At 34.8% G+C, this 20,176-nt stretch overlaps 1 protein-coding gene across 3 annotated transcripts in view; it reads left to right on the top strand.

Moving 5' to 3' along the window:
* Window positions 1-20,176, top strand: part of CSMD3 (CUB and Sushi multiple domains 3) — a 575,335-nt gene that overhangs the window by 262,682 nt on the left and 292,477 nt on the right. For all 3 annotated transcript variants that reach the window (XM_057367689.1, XM_057367683.1, XM_057367675.1), the window contains 2 exons: window positions 2,592-2,716; window positions 4,979-5,100. In XM_057367689.1, coding sequence (XP_057223672.1) covers window positions 2,592-2,716; window positions 4,979-5,100 — 247 coding nt within the window. The remainder of the gene's footprint in view (window positions 1-2,591; window positions 2,717-4,978; window positions 5,101-20,176) is intronic.

The raw sequence follows: 20,176 nt of genomic DNA, 5'->3' as shown, positions 1-20,176 counted from the left end.
CTAACTGTCCTTAGCACATCTCACTCACACAGCATGTATGTCACAGATTTTGTAAATTATCCAGTCTCACTCTGTTTATGAGTCCASTCATATGCTTATAGTCATATGCTGTAAACCTATCAGTTTAGTAACAAAACTCATTTGGACAAGTAAAGTGGACTTCATGTTGTGAGTGATATTTATACTTTGGTAGGCGATAGAAATAATTATCATGCTTGTACAGTCTTCATAATCATTCAGACCTCTGGAAATTTTGCCCATTACAGATTTTTTACTGTGAGTTTAATTTTATTTGTAAATGGTATACTTCCTGCTCAGCATTTCCTACTTAAATCACTCCATGGTTAGTTAAAGGAAATATATTTCCATGTTGTTTTTCTTCAGGTGTTCATTGGTTGGGTTTTTTTTTTTTTTTTTTTTTTTTTTTAATAATCAAAGAGGCTCGGATTTTTTCCATATGACTTTCTAGAGCAGAGAGATTATTATGAAAATCTAATCTTGAGAAAGATATTCTTACCTTCCCAGTTGCTACCTCTTGAACTTTCCTAACCATATAGTCCCTGTAGGAGCTATGAATAATTTTTAACATTAGTGATAGATAATCTTTGTGTTTCAGTTTTAAATGGCCTCCAACTCTATTATCTGCCTTGCGGCTCTTTAGTCTCTTGTAAAAGTCTTTCATCCTTACATTGCAAGGGCCTTTGTTTACATCATCTTTACTTTTAAARTTTCTTCAGTTGTTTACTTACAAATCTTCCTTTCCTTTTGGTGGATTGTGCATCTATTCTTCATTCCATTCTTTCACAAACATTCTTATTTCTTACACAAATAAGAACTGTTTTGGAATAGTTTATGGAGCTGTTAACCACTAAAAAATTCTTTTTTTCCGAGATGTCTGTTCAGGTGACTGTATCTTCTTTCATGTCCTCATTTCTTATTATCTGTGTCTCTGTAAGGCCCAGGTACTCCTCACATTTCATCATCTACATTGTGCTGACACAATTCCTTTTCAAACTAAGATTTTGAACTCCCTTAAGTTAATTCTTGTTCTCATAAGTATCAGTCTTCTTTAGTGGCTTTTTTCATCATTGATACATTTGAATAGATTACCTAACAAAAGTAATTCTCTGGAATGTGTGCTCAGGCTCTTTTTTTTTCTCTCTGCCTTTGTGTATTGAAGATTTGCGGCACTAAGATGGTTATCTATAAGGAAAGAAAAACAGGGCTTGTTCTTTGCAAGCCAAACCCTGCAGAGAAAAATTAATTTTAATAAGTGTTTTGGCAAAAATGAATGTCATTCTTTGTGGGACAAAATCCAGATTTGGAGATCACAGCCAAGTAAATATTGATACTTAGAGAGATTTATGAACCGTTTTTTAACAAATATCTAATATACCAAAGACAGGAAAATGTCGTCCATCTGAGGAGGGTCTTACTCTGTGGTTTATAGCGTTATGCAGGAAGGCTGTTTAACAAACTCTTGGGTAGTCATTGTGCATTTAATCTTTAAATGCCCAGAGAACTGTATTCACAGAGTAACCAAGACCTTGTAAGTCATGTGTATGCATAAAACATTTTACACTTTTACAGCTGTGACTAACATGCAAGCTGAAATTATGGAATGTAAGATATTGATGTCAGAGAAAAGTCAGATATATTGTCTATTTTCAGCTGTAATTGGGATTTGAAATCATAATGATATTAAAAGAAAAGGGTTATCTCAAGAACATACATATATGTATTGCCTAATTCAACCTTTCCAAAATGACTTACCCCCCCAATCCTCCTCTCAGAAAAATGTAACAAACAACAAAAAAAAAACCAAAAAAGTTTTTTCTGAAGCTATTCTTTTATTCAGTGCCAAATTTCCAATAACAAATGTCAGCTCCATATGAAAACRTACAAAACCTTTTCAAATTGGCCTCATAACTTCATAAATATCCAAATTAATACAGGAAACTTTTATTAATGATACAATACCTTTAAAATACATTAAATATTATTAATATCTAGCCTTTTTCTCTATTTTCTCTCCCTTTMAATGCCCAACAGTTCTAATATAAAAAGCACCAGATCTCCTCAAGTAGAATCGGGGTGGGAGGTGTTCACAGCAAATAATTTATATACTGAAGTTTGCACTGAGAGGATTAAAATGTTTATAATTTTATATACTTCTTTTTCAGTCTTCTAGTTGACCTTCTGACTTTCCTTCTAGGTGGTTCCCTTATATCTTTTTCACATTCTTTCCTAGCTTTAATTGACATAAATAACTACTTTTAATTGTACAGTGTCCAGGTCTGTCAAATTTTTACTATCTGGAGGTTTGRAGTTAGGTCAGGAAATAGTCACTTGACCTCCAAATGACTGGTAAAAGAGGTAAACCAGGTCAAGCCAAGCAGGCTCAGAGAAGGCTGAACATTGTGCTCTGTCAGGCTAGTACACAGCCTTCAGCCTTTTATTATTGAAAGCAGAAATTTCTGGATTACATGTTTGTATTGATTGCCAGCACTGTCATATTTAAAGGAATGGAAAAAATAGTCGSCTATCTATTTGTTAAAAAACGCTTCTCTTTTGACATTGTTTGATTTTAGCTTGGGAGCAACAGTACAGTTCTCCTGCGATGAAGATTATGTGCTACAAGGTTCTAAAAGTATCACCTGTCAGAGGATAGCTGAAGTTTTTGCTGCATGGAGTGATCATAGACCTGTGTGTAAAGGTAAACAGAAATTCTTACCCTCACACTGATTTTTCCATTTTGCATCTCTCCATTATTTGATAGCCAATCATAGTAACTTTTTTGTAAGAAACTGAAGTTTTAATCCTACTTTCTTAGTAAAAAAGGATTCACCTATGCTGTTTTGTTTAACATGGACTTTGTATTTCAATATTCTTGTTTTACTAGGCAACTTACCTTATGAATTTTGCCTCATAAGGAGCTGATGAAAACCTATCACATGCGAGATATTAGAACTTATCAAAATTGCAGTGATTTAATATAAAATCAGTAGTTCATTAAGCTTCTACATTACATATTTTATAAACAGATGTGAAATTCTTGAATTTATAATTGACGAGTMGTGAAGTAAGTCTACACCTAGTTTTGACCTTGAGCAAATGGATAAATGGCAAAAAATTTCAGTAGGAGAATAAAAGCACAAAGGAATTTTGCTGAATATATTTGATGACCTAATACAACAGCAAGTCGTATGATGAATACCTGAATCAYGGAACAAAATATTAGTGTGTAGGTACATATCAGATATTAATATATATAATGAAAATATTAGTGTGCACAAATAGACAAAAAAATGTCATAACTAATTTTTTTTTTCTGGACTTCGTGTCTGTTAAGAATATTTCAAATTAGCATGAATAATAGACATTGGGGATTAAAGATGGCTTTAATTCCACTGTAGAATGGCCTAGTTCCTTTGAGACCTTTGCTATGTGGCTACACCAAGAAAAGGCAGCAAACACAGCTCATAACTCTTCCACAGCACACAGGCAAAGGAACTKTGCTTTATATCCCAACTCTGCCCCTAAGGGTGTAGTCACACGTTCAGATGGAGCACCAAGTTGTGTCTAGAACACTCACTGTTTTCCCCCTTCTTGTTTACTTCCCACACTCAGATACAAACTGCAAGGAGTCATGCCATTTTTTATCAAATATATGCACCACAAGCTGTGCTTGGCATTAGTCTTACTCATGACCTTAATGTCTTCAGCTACTGATCCTAAGTGAGGAGCCTTCCTCTCACCTCTCTACTCTCTGCTTGTTTCCCAGCTTCTGGTGTCACTTTGAACAGACTCTTGACCGGAGTGTTGTTTCTCTGAGYGTGCAAAAGTCGCATTCTTTCTAGAGCCTAATGTGAGGGAAAGAACAAGCCTTCATCCAGCAGCAGCTGAATGTTCAGTATTGAACACTGTTTTGTGTTCAGTATTGGTCAAACAATCATGTTTTGTGAAAGTGCAGTGCAACTGTACCATTATTTCACATACCTAAGTATAATTTTTTAAATTGAATTATKCAAGATGGTCTGTCAGAATACAGTGGAAGAAATAATTCTTTAACTTTTGCAGTTTATGTGGTGTCATAATGATCACTGGAGAAATAGGATAAGCTCATGTTTACTTGGGGTTGCTTGTCAGTTTTACATCTTCATACAGGAAAAGTGAACCAGTAGAGCTTTCAACAAAGATCTGAATATCAGGGAAAGAACAATAAAAGTGTTATTGACTTCAACTGACTAGGAATTTAGTGCCTTAAAAGTGTCATTTGCAAGCACAAAGGACAGTTTATATCCTTTGTGTTATTTGTGATAGAGATGCAACCTACATAAATAAGAATATGTTTGGTTTTTACTTGACAGGCTATTGTAAATAACCATACCGACTTTGATTTGAAAATAAATGCTCTTTGTCGTCTTTAGAAATAGACTTTACAACTGTTTGTTGTAATAGACTTTACACAGTTTTGTGTAAGTCTAGCTTTTACAAGTTTCCTTTAAAATTTCAGTGCTTCAGCCAATTGTTCAATAGGTTGTACAGGGGTTGCAAGAGAAAAAATGCTGACATGCCATACACCAATACATGTGCACAAAAAAGCACACATGCACAGTAATAAAAGTGATTATTTTTGTCTACTATTTAAATTTGTCTTTCAAGACATTAGTGAAGGTGGCATAAGTTAGTCCTTGAAGTGTTTTAAAAATGAATAGGGCAGTTTCTCTTACTGTAGGTATTCTTTTTGCTCCAAGTGCTTTAAACTTTTTTTAAGATTATGACTTTAGGCGCAAAAAGAAGATCTATTTTATTTTGCCAGAACAACTGAACATGACTGTTCTACCTTCTCCTTAAGAAGTAATTATTTTTGTTCAATGTTCAAATTAAAYGACCTCTTGATTGGAATAAGTTAGAGATTTGTTTAAGAATCTGCTGCATGTGTTTGTGAATTAAAAAATGAACTTTCTTTTTGCAGTCAAAACTTGTGGATCAAATCTTCAGGGACCTGGAGGCACTTTCACTTCACCCAATTTTCCATTTCAGTATGACAGCAATGCTCAGTGTGTGTGGGTCATCACAGCTATCAATAATAATAAGGTACGTTTAATATTCTGGATTTGCTTTTTAAAAAGGAAACTGAAAAACCCCACCAACCCTACCCCACCCAAAAAAAAACCCCAAAAACAACAACAAAACAAAAAAAACCAAAAAAAAAACCAAAACAAAAAAAAATCACCCACAGACCATAACAGTTTTCACTAATATGATTTACCTCCACAGTCCAGCTGTTGACCTAGGTGTGTTTCAGGTATTTTAAAGAAATGCCTGTTATTAGATTAATATGGACAGATGCTAAAAGCTCTTGTTTGTTATAAGATTGTTTTGCTTTTTATATGCAAGCAGATGTTATCATGTTTTTATGTGATTCTCAAAATCAATTCCCAGAAGCAGGTATCCAGTGGTATGAAGCAATATCATGGGTCCACTAGTATTGGGTTATAACCAGAAGAGCAACTTTGTGTGTAAGACTATATCATGTTTGGCCTTCAACTATGTGAGAAATCACTGAAATTCTTTAATTCCCTTTTCCTTTATGAGGAACCATTCCAAAGTTGTTTATTTCACTGTCTGAACTACTGTATTAAAAACTCATATACTTTATACCTACACTTTAAAGCAAAAGTAGTGGGAGTTCTGATAATGTCAGATGAGTCAAAGTAGAGCAATAAAGCTAAGTTATGACACCAGTTGTCTTTAATTTCAAGAACTAGACACCTGGCAGCAATGACTATATTCCATTTCCAGGTTATCATTTTGTCTGAACTGAGTGTAATGGACTTGTTTAGATGTAATAAAACATAAATTAGCTGCGCAGCTCAGGAATGTTTTATAAAGGACTATCAACATCTGTGTTGGCTGGTACAGGGGTAAATTCTACCTCCAATTTCTGTCTTATATTGCCATCTGCATCACWCTCCATTAACTGATCAGACAGGCCTAGAAGGCCCTCTCCTTTGCACCTGTGTTCATTAGAAAACTCAGTGAATACCTGACTACATTTCAAAAACTGTTTAGCTACACTGGTGTTTTTCTGCCTCTAATTTTACAAAGTCCTGGGTGGAAGCCATCCTTATGTTCAACTTTGGTAGAAGAAAAAAAGATATTTATACAACTGATTAGAATTAGATAATGAAGATTTCCAATGTGTTTGGGGGAGAGGTTGTTTGATCCTTGCTCCAAGGACTGGTAATCCAATTTATCCAATTTATCCAATTTATAGCTTATAAAAAAAGTATCAAGAGCACTTGGAAAATGATGCAGTCTCTGTTCCACAGAAGGGCAAAAAGTTCAAAAGTAATAGTTAAGATTTATTTCTCTATTGCAAGGAATTTACATATTTTTATTTCTTTAATTAAAACTATTTGTGAGCAAGATGAAATCTGTGTCCACAACTGGAATTTCTGAAAGTTTTGTCCATGTCCTGGCAGATAAAGTTTAGTATCATACTATGTGAGGAAATGAAACAGCTACTACACTTTGAACAAGTTCTCTAAATGGCCTGAAAATCTCCACTGAGCTGTTGAATGAATTTAAGACCCATGTGGCCAGATGGTGCATAAAATGGTTTCCTTTCTTAAATACACCAAGGGCATGMCTATGTAGCAAAAAAACCACAAGGATTTTAGACATTCTATCAATGGTAGAAGCAAAACTTTAAGCTCACAGGGTGGTATGTGTTTACTGACAAGTCACAGCTGCCTACCAGTTTAAGATATTAATACCTTGGAGATTGTTAAAGATTACACTCTGCTGGTAGTATTCATGTCTTAATGTGGCATTCCTCCTCCCTCCTTGCCAGTTAATAAGATGGTGATGCAGTGTTATCTTCAAAGCCTCAAAACTATGGTTTTACCAATRTATTTCTACAGGGATATTCAAAAACATTATTTCTCAGTACTATTTTCCTTACAAATTTCCAGTTCCTGCATTTACAGGACTGCAGAAAATTAGTTGAACAAGTGCTTTGTCTCAGGTTGTCAGTGTGGTTCACAGAGTTACAGAATGATTGAGGTTGGAATGAACCTCCAGAAATGCTGTAGTTGAACCCCCCTGCTCAAGCAGAGCCACCTGCCCAGTCTGTCTGTGAGTATCTCAGAAGATGGTGACTCCATAACCTCTCTGGGCAACCAGAGCTAATGCCCAGTCACCCCCACGGGGACACGCTGTTTCCTGATGGTCAGAAAGACCCTCCTGTATTTCAGTCTGGGCATCCCTGGAAAGAGTTTGGTTTCATCTTCTTTACATCCTCCCATCAGGATTTTATAGATGTTGTAATTCCAGTGATCTTCTTCAGGGTAAGGAACCCCAACTATCTCTGCCTTACATGAGAAAAGTTTCAATCCTTAATCTTCTTAGTGCCCCTTCATTAGACTCTGATAGCTKCATATCTTGTTTGTACTTCCTTTCTCTCAAAACACTTAAAAGGCCAACTTATTACATATGTAAAAATTGCAATTATAATTAAAATAAAATTGACCCTCTTTTTATTCRTATATCATGTCTGCTATAGTTCAAATAAAAAGTTCTTATGCTATTCTACATTGACTTTTTCCCCCTGAAACTGAAAATACTGCAAAAATGTATGACCATAGCATGAAAATTGTTCTAGTACCTTAATCCTAATACCATATAAGTATATACAGTTTTAATATTCAGGGATGAACCAGTACTCATAGGTGGAACCTCTTCTGGTTCATTAAAATATTTCAGAGTATGCACACTTCAGTTTTATTTGATTAGTATTAGTGTGTTTTGGTTGTATTTAGAAAGTGAGGTTTCAGTAGCAGGGGTAGCTGTAGAGGTGACTTCTCTAGGATGAGATCAGAAGTTGCCCTGATATCAGACAAAGACAGTTATAGCTGGCTCCAAAACAGACCCACTACAGGGCACAGGTGAGAGAATCAAGCCCGCTGATAACACCTCTGTGATAACTTGTTTGACAAAGGGCAAAACCCGCTGTACAACAGCAGCTGAAGGGGATGAATGAGATTACCTGAGACAAATAACCCCACTGACACAAGGACAGAGCAGAAGAAGGTGCTGGAGCAGGGATTCTCCTGCAGCCTCTGGAGGGAGWCACTGATGTGATGTCCACTGCAGCTCACAGAGGTCCATGGTGGAGCAGAGGTCCATGGTGGAACAGAGATCCACCTGCAGTCCGTGCAAGACCCGTGTCTGAAGAGGTGCCTGCGGGAGCCAGTGACCCCCTGGCGACCCCAAGGGGAGCTGGTTTCTGGCAGGACCTGTGAGCCCATGGAAGGACCATAATGAAACACGTTTTGAAGTACTACARCCTGTGGGAGAGACACWTGTTGGAGAAGGGTGCAAGGAACTATTTCCTGTAGGAGTGCTCTGACTCTGGAGCAGGGAAAGAACAGGAGGAGGAAGGAGCAGGACTAGATGAAGTGTTACAAACTGACTGCCACCCCATTCCTTGTTTCCCTTTGCTACTTTGGGTGAGAGGAGGAGGCAGAAGAGTCAGGAACAAAAAAGTGAATTTGAGCCTGTGAAGAGAGGGATTGGGGGGGATGATGGGTTTAGTTATGTTCTTATTTGTCACCTTCCTACTCTACTTTTAATTGTCAGTAAATAAAAATATTTTTTTCCTAGTTTAAGTTTGTTTTGCCCGTGATATTATACAGTGAGCAATCTCYYTGTCCTTATCTTGACCCATAGKCTTTTYCATCCCATGTTCTCATTCTGTCCTGCTGATGGAGTGATTTGATGAGCATCTGACAGCCAGCCAAAGTTAAATTACCACACCCTGCATATTTATCGGTGTCTTCATGTATTTAAATACTGTGAAAGTATTGAAGATATAGTAGRAGAATGAAAACAATAATCAAGAACAGGTCACTTTTTAAAAATTAAATGTCAACTTTAGATAAAGCCATAACCAGGAATACCTGTTTGTTGATGGTACAGTAGAGGTATACCAGTAATAAGAATGCAAAGAAGTAATATTAGGTTAAGCAAGTAATTTTATTTTAAAGTGTGAGTTCTATACTCTTGCTGAACTTCTGTGATGTACCACAGAAATTACTACACTTGGAGTTAGATTCATCATGGGTAGATTGTAGTGCAAGGTATTATATTAGAGCAGATTCAGCATAACCCAGAAAATACTGTTATTTGCATGGTGTTGGTTGGACATAATTATAACTCTTTGATATTCCAATGAAATGTAGATACACAGRAATTGTGGAGTTTTTAAACTAGGGAATAGATAAAAGGTTTTCAATGTTACCTGGAACAACATTCATATACATTTATAGTTTTCAGAAAATGTGTCTAGCACTGATTAGAAGAATCTAAACTTKTTGAGGTCAAAATAAAATGAGATAATTTTATGAGTTAGATCAACTTCTTTTTACAATATATTGAGGAACTTGAATGTGTAAAGTCTGCTTATATCATCAATGATTTAATGTGTTTTGTTTTGATTCATACTAGTGTTGTCTTACTATTCTGAACACAATACTGCTGGCCTTGCAGGACTGCTAGAAGGCATAACTTTTGGTTTCTACCTTGAAGTCAAAAACATCATTGATGTATAAATGAAGATTTGCCATTAAAAGTTATTTATGAGGACTACAACAAATAATGTGATGGTATTCATTATGACATGACAATATTTACAATATTTTATACCACAGGTGTGAGAAGCACGAGGACTTATTGATCTTGGTACTTCAGAGCTTCTGCTTGTTGCATCATTTGCAACAAAATAGATCAGAAATTGAGAATCATTTAAGGGAGAACACAATGGATGAAATACCCTGAAAGAATCTTTAACGCTGGTGTAAATGGCCTAATCCAARACTGAATCTATCCAATTTTCTCCCTAACTGGTTTCAGAAATAAATTTGATAACAGCACTGTATAGATGAAACAACTACTTCYCCAGTCAATTATCTGACTTCTTAGCTTTGTGCTGCATTACAGTTGGTCTCTTGCCTCATACAGTTAATTGGACATACTTTTCATACCAAGGTCTTGTTGACAGTGGAGTAGAGCCATAATTAAATGCTTCAAACATGGCCAGAGATGACAGTGAGTTTACTATTGAAAAGTAGAATAAAAATTACTTTTGGAAGGAAGGTCACATGGATGGAATAAAAAATAAAACTCATTGATGTAGATGCACTGACACATCTGATGTTATCAGGGAGATTTCCATGTTTTCATTGTTCTTGTGCATGTTTTTTGCTTTCTTATATTTATATTAGGATCCTGTTTTCTGGAATTGATCTGTTTAAGAGAAAACTATTTTTTCAATAATTAATATTACAATTATAAATAAATCTATGATGTGCAAACCTCTGAATAGGGATTCAGTGGAGAAAGAAATTTGGGCAATCTATATATAACTTTGTAACCGTGAAATGTCTACGGCTTTCTGTATGGTATCACACCCAACACCTCTTTAGACCTCCTTGATGCCTTGTACCTTGCTTTGTTGCCCTCTTGGGAGTAGTGGTTAAAATTCCCTGTGAGAATCAGTACCTGCACATGTAAGGCTTCTCCACCAGTATATGATGGAGGAAATTCATGGATAGTTTTCCCTTTTCTTAATTGTCTTAACGTGGTTTCCATATAGTTTTTTTATATACACCAATGGAGTGATCGTTGCCACTGCTTTATGCATGGCTACTCTGGAATCAGCTAAAGTTTTGTTGATCAAAAAATAGCAAAGCTATAGTTCCAGGAATTCAGAAAATCATGTCTTTATGTGGAATTCTGAAGATGCAAAAAAATTTTAAGTTCTTGTTTTTGTCCTCAGCTGTGATATACATATAATTAAGTCTTTGGGTCCCTTGAAAAAAAATATTGTGAATATCTGCACAAAAATGAGAATAACAATTTCTCAGTTTAGGTTTAATTTCACTAAATTTCTCACTTATAGTAAGGGAAATGATACCTGAATATGTTGTGGGATATTACATAAACTCATCAGTTAGGTTGTGGACCATGCATTGTATGATCAGTAATTTTTTCTGACATTGATTAAATGGGATAATTTTATGTTTACRTTTTGAGTTTGCATTTTGAGTCTTTGTATTTTCAAGATTTAATTCACATCTCCTCCCCAGTGCATATTTTGTACTTCTTTTCTCCTAAAAAATTAAAACCTCTTTTCCTTTCATTGTTTCCATAGGGAAAAAAAAAAAAAAAAGGAAGGGTGGACTACAAAATGATCAATTTTAAATTTCATGCCAGGCTAAAATACCAGTGAAAGCTGAATTAGGGCTAAAGTTAACCAGAGTTCAAGTCTTATGAATTATACTTGCTGATTTTCTTCTAATCCATAGTGACAGAAACACTGTGGAAAATGTCAGTACTAGAATGACAGACTTTCTGACAGATCTCAGCCACATTCACACCACATATCATTCATCACCAAGCGTCAAGACGGAGAAAAATAAGCAAAAGTGTTCCTTTAAAAAAAAAAAAAAAATCAAGCTTTTTTTTTTTCCCAAAATTGTAAGAAGTTAAATATGTGAGTTTACTGCTAAATTTAGATGGATCAGAAAACTAGGTTCTGGTTCTGTTAATTTTATATTACAGGAATTTTTGAAAAGGAATTTTTACACGTATGTYGTCTTTTGTTTGTCATTATCAGATTTTTAATTTTACATTGAGTGTATTTCAAGCATAAAAGCCTTCTTACTGCTTGCATATATACATTTTTTAAAATGCATTCTTTAGAATATAGGTTTTTGAAAGTTTGCCAATGTTGACATTCTTATCCTTTTATCTATTTCATTTTGAAATAATTTTGAAATCAATAATGACTTATGCCTGAGAAGCAGGAGATTGTTGACTTTTRATTTTTCCTTTAGCAGTTTTTTTAAATTCTTGTTTTTCCTATGATTTTTTGGGTTTGGGGGTTTTGTGTTCATTTGGTTGGTTACTTAGTTTTTTTAGTGCATGTGTTTATTTGTTAGGACATCTAATTCTTTTTGTTTTTCAACAAAATTAGTTTTGTTGAAATGACAGAGCTTACTGAAAACTTATAACATCTGTTTCCAATTGCTGTAGTCCTATACTTTCTAAGAAACTGTTGAAATAATTCAGAGTATTTGGGAAACTCTTCACATGACAACTTTTGCAAGTCTGGAGAATTATACTGAGGGAATAACTTGGAACTKCTAATGAAATAAATGTGGTTGCCATTTAATCACTTTGTATTMAAATAGTCTTCTTTTGAAAAATGTTTTTACATTCCATTTTTCCCTTCCTCCTTCCTCATGTCATTAAGTTGCTGTTTCCTTCCACAAAAAAAAAGTAATCTTTTAATTTCTGAGGTCGTTTGATTTTAGGTCAAGCCAAAAATAAGCAAAARAAATTCAGAAAAGTGCTGAATATTTACATCTAATTTTCCACAGCTGTGTTATTTTGTTAACCATGTCAAAACTGTCAGTGGAACATTTCCTAAGCTTGCTGTTAAGCCTAAACTCAGTTGCCATCCATATTTAATCAGGTTAACAGTATAAATCTCAAGCAGGCAGGGTGCTTCAGCATGAACTCAAACACTTATTTAATGAAGTTTCTTTTGGTCAGGCCTGTTGGAACAAACCACATTGCTTTTTTTTGCAAGCAAATGGCTCAAATTATCTTTTCCTAAGCCTAGTGTGAAGCTGTACTGCAGGTCTTGCAGTCAGTGAAATGATTAGTAAGTATGAAMATACTTAATCTCACTCTAAACTATATATTTTTACCGTAATTGTGTTCTCCATCCATGCAGAATAAAAAGGCTGCTGTTGTATTTAATGATAGTAAATAAGGCATTTTTGTCTTATATGAAACTAGAAAGTGTAAATATATTTCAGTACTGTTCAGAACAAAATAAATGTTGTAGTGTTAGCTGCACTGTTCTTCCATATTGTTCATGTACATTTTGATCCAGTTAAAATATCTGTGTCACATATATACAACAGTTAAAAAAAATTCTTTGAAATATATACGAACAGAGGGGAGATTATCCCAGCAGAATGAAACCATAGAAGGGAATCTAGCTATTCCTACAGTAGGAAGTTAATGTTTGTCTGTGAGGGAACRGAATAAATTGTTCAATAAGAGAATTTGGAGTCAGGAGGTATGTGCAATTGTAGAAGGAGAAATGACTTGTCRTTCCATCCTGAAATTTTGCTATAGGTCTTCCATATGAAAGGAGGAAGGTTCATTACCTTAATTATGGTAAATTCTTTTTCCTGCCGTATCTGTGACTATAGGAGTGATGTTTCACACTCTAAAAATGTGATCTACCCATAGGGTATGGGTGAGATCATGCTTATTGCAATAGCTGCAATGAAAGCAATTATTTCTATTTGAGCCATTAGCAATATTAGATTCTAGCTGTTGTATGTATTTAATCTATTAACTCCACCTTTTGATAAAACTTCAGATAAAATTAAATGTTGAATTTGAATTTTAGTTCTGTTTGCCTTTCTGTAAGTTCCTAAATTGGGTCTCAGTTATGTCTCCCACCAATTTTGAATGCAAACGCTTTTTCTTATTTTTACTTATCATGAATATGCACACCCAAGCAAGAACTTTTAAGAAGACATATGCATATGACTAGAGACTTTGGTAGGAAATTTCCAGTGTTTGCACTGCGCACATTTGAGATGTTTCAGTCTTTTTTGTTTGATGAATTTTTGGCACAGAGACTTGTAACTTTTCTCCATGGTTGAGTTCACTTGGTTACTCCTGTAAATGAACTTTACAGGAAATTGTTCTGCTCAGTATATACCTTTGTTGTGGTACTAGACTCGGAAATAGAGCTGATGGTAGTTTGTTTCTCGGTTTTCTATGAGGAGATTCCTTCCAAGGTTGCACCACTCCATAGTGGGTTAATCTTGGCTGGCAGATGCCCACCAGGCTGCTCTATTATGCCCCCTCCTCCACAGGAAGGGGCAGAAAATATGGAGAGACAGCTCACAAGTGAAGGTAAGGACAGGGAGATCACACACTAGTTACTCTCATGTGCAAACCAGACTCAACTTGGAAAAATAATTGAATTTACTTGCAATTAAGTTAGAATAGATAAAATAATCTAGAATAAGTTTAGAATAAATATAATTTAGCACCTTCCCCTCACACTGAAGTCCCTCTGCTCCCCAAAATCTTTCCCCATAAACCCAATACGCATTCGCAGTGCAAACTGAAGGTTTGCACTGAGACTGAAATTACAGTATGATTCCTGTGTTTCTGATCCCCTTCAGGGTGTGTAGTTGCCCATCAAGGTAGACTGACATCAGTTAGTGACCTCTCTGCTTTCTTTTGGAACAGATGGCTTATCCTCTGTGGGATTAAAAAGGACAGATTTCTATGCTGGATGCAAGGATATCCTTTCTGAGTAGCTACTGAAAGGAAGAACCGGAGCAGGGGCAAGTTAATTTGAAGTCCTCAGTCCCTTCCTATGATTGTAATCATGTTGCTATTTGGGAATAATACATTTTTTTCTGTTTGTAAGCTCTGAAACTGAGCTTAGTTTTATGAGGGARGAATGAGCATGATGTTTGCATCGTGGTTTTATGGATTGGTTGATATTTTTCTTTATTATATCCATTACTATCTTTTTATAAAGTCTTCGTCTGGTGTACTTTCAGACTATCTAGAGCATCTTCATCTCGATGTCTGTGAAAGTTAAAAAAAAAAAAAAAAGTTACTCGATCAGAAGGGCACAAAAACATTTTAGGGATTTCCTGATATAGTTCCTTTGAAAGTAGCAAAATATAATGATGGCAATACTTCACCTAATACAGCTGAGAAGAGTATTTGCCTTCTTTGCAACACGGGCTCACTTTCAACCTGGTGTCCACAAGAACCCCCACATTCAAGTGTGCAGAGCTGCTTTCCAGCTGGATGGCACCCACTGTGTACTTGTATGTGAGGTAGTTCCTGTCCAGAGACTTGACTTTGCATTTCCCTTTGTTGACCTTTGTGCAATTCTTAATGGTCCATTTCTCCAGCCTGTTGATGYGTGTTTCCATGGCAGCACGACCCTCTGACATATTTACCACTACTCTGTTTTTCGTGTTGTGGCAAACTTGCTGAGAGTAACCCCTGCCCCATCATCCCAATAACCAATAAAGATGTTAAAGAAGACTTGTCCCAGTATTGACCCCTGAGATACACCATGAGTTAACTGGCCTCTAAGTTGACTTTGTGTCATGGATAACCATCCTCTCGGCCCRAACTTCCTTCTGGTTTTCAATCCACCTTGCTGTCTGCTCAGCCCACAGTTCAGCTCAGCTTGTCTATTCATATCTTGTCAATGTCATAGAAGTCTATCAAAGTTTGCCATGCATGACTTCCCCTTGGTAAAAGTCATGCTGACTACCCCCCTGATTTTCTTGTCCTTAATTTTCTAGGAATATTTTTTTTCACGATAAGTTGCAATACCATTTTTTCCATGGTAGCCATATTATTAAATAAAATCATACCTAGTATAAATAATTTAAAAAAAAATTTTGGCTAAGTCTTACAGTAAGTGATGGTTTCAATATATTTTCCTTCTGAAACTATTCTTCTATAATCATACGTGTAATAACACAATTATTTTGATGGAGGGACCTACAATTCTGTGGAAAGTTACGGAGGTAAAGCTGATCAATCAGACAGTAGCATTTCATTAGCTTGTACCATCAGGTATAAATGCACATCATTATTTACTAAGAAGCAGTCAGACATCCTCAGCACAAAAACAATTAACCATCCACAGAGCATATGAGGACACTCAGATGCAAACAGGATGTGTTTTATTCTCCTTGCCTAGTTTCACTTCTACCAGCGAAGAAGGCAACCAGGCTTCATTAGCAATACTAAGTAGCCTTTTTCCTTGCTAGAGTAAACAGTGAAAAATGGAGAAAGTAGGTGTCTTGCGGATATTTTTCAGTGAGGTAGATTTCATGATGTTGCTAGGATGTTRGGTAGGATCGTTAATATAATGGATTTTGCAAGATAATGTCTGCAGATATAGATTTTTTAGTAGACCAATAACCAATATCCTGAAACTAGAGAGGCGCCAAGAATTTTCAAGTTCAAATATTGCTTCTCTTGCCATCTTCTAGGTACAAATGCCATTCCTACACCATGCTAAAGTTAGTTACTAACCAGTCGTTTCTTTCAGTATCTAGATCAAAATTTTCTTTTTTTTTTTCTAGTAGGTTAATAAAAGTAAGTGAAACTAACTTAAAGTACAACTACTAGTAGTTTTTTAGAAGTAGAATGAGACAGCATTTGCAAATAATAAGGTATTTAATTTGAGGGGAAAAAAAATGGAAAATCCAACCTGAAATAATTGCCTAGAGGTTAATATTCTGTCTGCCAAGAAAAGAGTTATCGAACAGTTTTTATTGTTGGGGACATGATAAACAGAAACTTCAGTAAAAGACAATGTGTTTGCTTAATGATTTATTAGCACCCATTTCATTCCCTTTGTGGAATATTGGAAGTATTGTAGAGTGCTGTATTGCTCTGAATAATCAATCTCAGAAAGTTTTATTGTGAATGCAAGCCAGCGCAATATGAGTCACGCTTCTATGCAAACACAGAACTTTAACATGAAAACTAAAAATATAAACTCTTTATGCCATACTTTTAATGTATTTACTCTCAGGAAAGGGAGGACTATCAATTTGTTTCTTAACTGTTGTTGCTCTAAAGTAAAGGATGCCAAATAATATAATAATATAATGAATTTATGTGACTTCAGTACATTTCAGTTGTCCTCAGCATATATGTCCATATATAAATGCCTAATCTCACTTTATGGACAAGACAAATAGGTACTTCTAAGCTGTGGTTTATCTAGTGTGAGTTATCTGCATTTTGATGAAATAGGTTACACTAGACAGTTTTTTCACTGGTTTTGAAGAAGCCTACATCAAATATAGTTGTTTGCACTGTTCATGTCTACAGTTTAATATGATGAATCCTATTTCCAAGAAAGGGACTCAACAGTAGAGTGACTTTCCATTTCAACTGATGAGCATTTATCCCCTGTAATTGTCTTGCAGCTTTGTGTGTCTCCCACTGTTTTCTCCATGTTCTGTGAATTTTCAAGTTTTCTTCTTTTTTTCCCCTCCCTCCCACTTTTTTCATCCCCTCTGATACTCTTAATATTTAATTAAATTTTAAGGGTAAGAAGTGCTTAAGATTTAGGCTATTTCATTTTGTGTTATGTTTTGTTCTTTTATTATGTAACTGCAAAAGGACCAATTAAACTATTGTTATGTTACACAATAGTTCTTAGATTTGTTACATTCTTGGAAGGATATTTTAATTCATATTTATTCTTTGATATTATCTAATATATACCTCATCTAAGCTGTATCTTAGCTTAACACTTTATTAAGAAAAGATTCATAACACCTTTAGAAAGTTCATTATTATTTTACAAGTAGAATGTCCAATTTTATGGAGTGACAATGTTACTATACATCTGAAAATATTTTTAGTTACATTTGCATTGGAAGATTAAGGATAACAGATGCACATACAGAAGTTCATGCAACTTTATATCTTTACACTTCCCCTTCATAAGCAGTTCTGAAGAACATATACTGCCTCTCTTACATAGCATTCTGCTTTATAGGTTTTTCAATTTTTAAAATTTGAGTACTTCACCTGGAACACTACTTTCCTTGAAAAGTCTTCAGGGAGTTAATTTCATCAGGAACTAGACATACATGTTGAACAACTGGAAAACCTGTTGTCTGGAGCACATCCTTCCGAGCAGGTGCTCTCTCTAAAAGCTGTAGGAAGTTCTCAAGGTAGTCATTAACTATTCAATAAAACTTTTTACCATTTTACTTCTGAGCTGAAGTTTTGCTGAAGGAGTGGGCTCTAAAGGACGTATTCCAAGGCACAGAAAGAAGATACACCTACTGAAATTCGTTAAAAATTAGATCTCTGCACCCATTGATTTATTTGAAAAGTTCTTACAAAATAATTGGAGACCAAAGTCCATAATTATAGTTTTCAGAAAGGTTTCTTTCAAATAGAACCTCGTTTTTTTTTTGTTTTTAGGTTTTTGTTTGTTTGTTTGTTTGTTTTTCCTATAGAAATTGGATAATAATTATTAGTGTTACTGCCTTCTATTACTATTTGCATCTGGGTTTATAACTTCAATTTAAACCAGACATTCAAAGTTGTTCATTGCTTTTGGKTTTATAAGCAACAAGAGCGGACCAGAATGTCAAGAGACTGTTGACTTCTGTTTAGCTACATTTGGGATTTTTTTTAAAGGAATAAAGAGYACACAGGTCAGCATATTTTATTTAGAATAATCAGATTTTTTTTTATAATGTGGAAGAAAAAATACAAGATTCCTTTTTGTTCATAGTAGTGTGTAGGGACGTATTTAATAATATACTCAAACAAAATTCAAGATATCATCGCCTCTATCAAAACGACTGTAGTAGTTTGATGCCTGCTGGGTACATCACAAATACCAATATAAAGGTACAAAACTTTTAGGGACTACTAAATATCTCTTTCTGAAAAAAGAAAATGATACTAATATTACATTGCATAATTTTAAATAAAGATATTCTTCTCAGTTCATACAGATACATATCTGATAGCATTAGTTGACTCATTATGTGTGAAATGATAGTTTAAGACTGGTGGCAAGCTGTCTATAGTAAAATCTTTGAAATTTCCTTATATTGCCTTCCAGAACCCACTTTTGACAATATAATCCTTTTATCCAGAATCTTGTAGCTGAGGGTTATCACTGGTGAAATATTTTTGTTCATAGTATGTTCCCTGATGTTATACCTGGTCATATGAAAATATTTTGTGGTTCCTTATTTTTCTATACAGCTTTCAATGAGACTCTGGGGAAGTGGATAAATGCAATGAATGCATAAATATATTAACACTGTTTATATGGATCAATAAAACCCAAAGATCTTATTTCATTTGTATTAATGATGCTTTAATCTTGCTGTGGGAAACTGGAAAACCAGACTTTACTGGAATGYATAGATCAAGAAAGAGTACCTGTCCTTGTGCTTCTGATTGCTATGCATCTACTAACCAGATCAATAGCTCATTTCAGTAATGCTAGTCTGATTTAAAAATATGTAGAAAGTAGTAATAAATCATCAGTTTTACCTGGAGGGTTTATTTCTATGAACAACAGACTAAACTGTAGAATTACTCGAAGGTTATACTGTAATGTTAAACTGACTCAGGGATGCTGCCCAACTTTAGGTTGCCCTTTATAGCTTTTTCAGAAAAAACAAAGAATGCTGGATGACTGGCAAAAGCAGAATTTTTGGAAACTTTTTTACAAAGTTTTAAGTTATTTACTCATCCTACCTAAATTTCAGTTTTTCTATTGAAAGGTTTGAGCACACTCAATTTTAAAAGTTCGGTAATATCAAAACGCTTTTCAGTACTCTAAGGGGAATGGTCGATATAATAAGCACTGCAAGTCCAACTGACTTTGAGTGTGATCAAACTAAAGCTGACATTGTAATACAAGGACTCTGAAAATGTAGACCTAAAACTACTTATTTGCTTATATATTGGCATAGTTGGAAGAATTTCAAGTACATTTGGTATTGTACATTKTGTGTGTACTTTGCATGTCAAAGGATGAATTTCCAAAAAAAATTACAGGGTTTATTTTTACAGTTGCAACATGCAAATGCTTCTACAGTACATAAGTAGTAAATTAGTTTTCTTTATCTTGCATGTTGGATATTGACCCCTCTTCTGTTTCTGTGTGCAACTTTTGCTCTATTTGTGCAAATTACCTAAAAACTAAATGTCTTCAATTACAGTTAACAAGCGTTTTTGTTAAATAAATGACAAGGTTACCGACTCCAAACTTTGTGCTGTAAATGGTGTTATGTTATGTTAAACCTAAGTATGAATATAGCATTGATGGTTTTGCTGCAATATTATTACAAAAGTGTATTTTACTGTTAATAAGTAAAATATACTTTCAGTCAGAATTCAATGCTAACATTATTTGCCCATATTTTATCATGGAGTCTGTTCTGATCTAACTGCACATCTAATTGCACAGAATTTAAAAATGGACCAAAAATTATGGCTTTTTTGTTTGGTTGGTTTGGAAGTTTTGTTT

This window comes from Malurus melanocephalus, unplaced genomic scaffold (genome assembly GCF_030028575.1).
Source record: "Malurus melanocephalus ecotype Western Australia unplaced genomic scaffold, MMel_1.1 scaffold_3, whole genome shotgun sequence".
Classification (NCBI taxonomy): Eukaryota; Metazoa; Chordata; class Aves; order Passeriformes; family Maluridae; genus Malurus; species Malurus melanocephalus.
The sequence above is the reverse complement of the archived record's forward strand: the minus strand, read 5'-3'. Positions and strand labels throughout refer to the sequence as shown.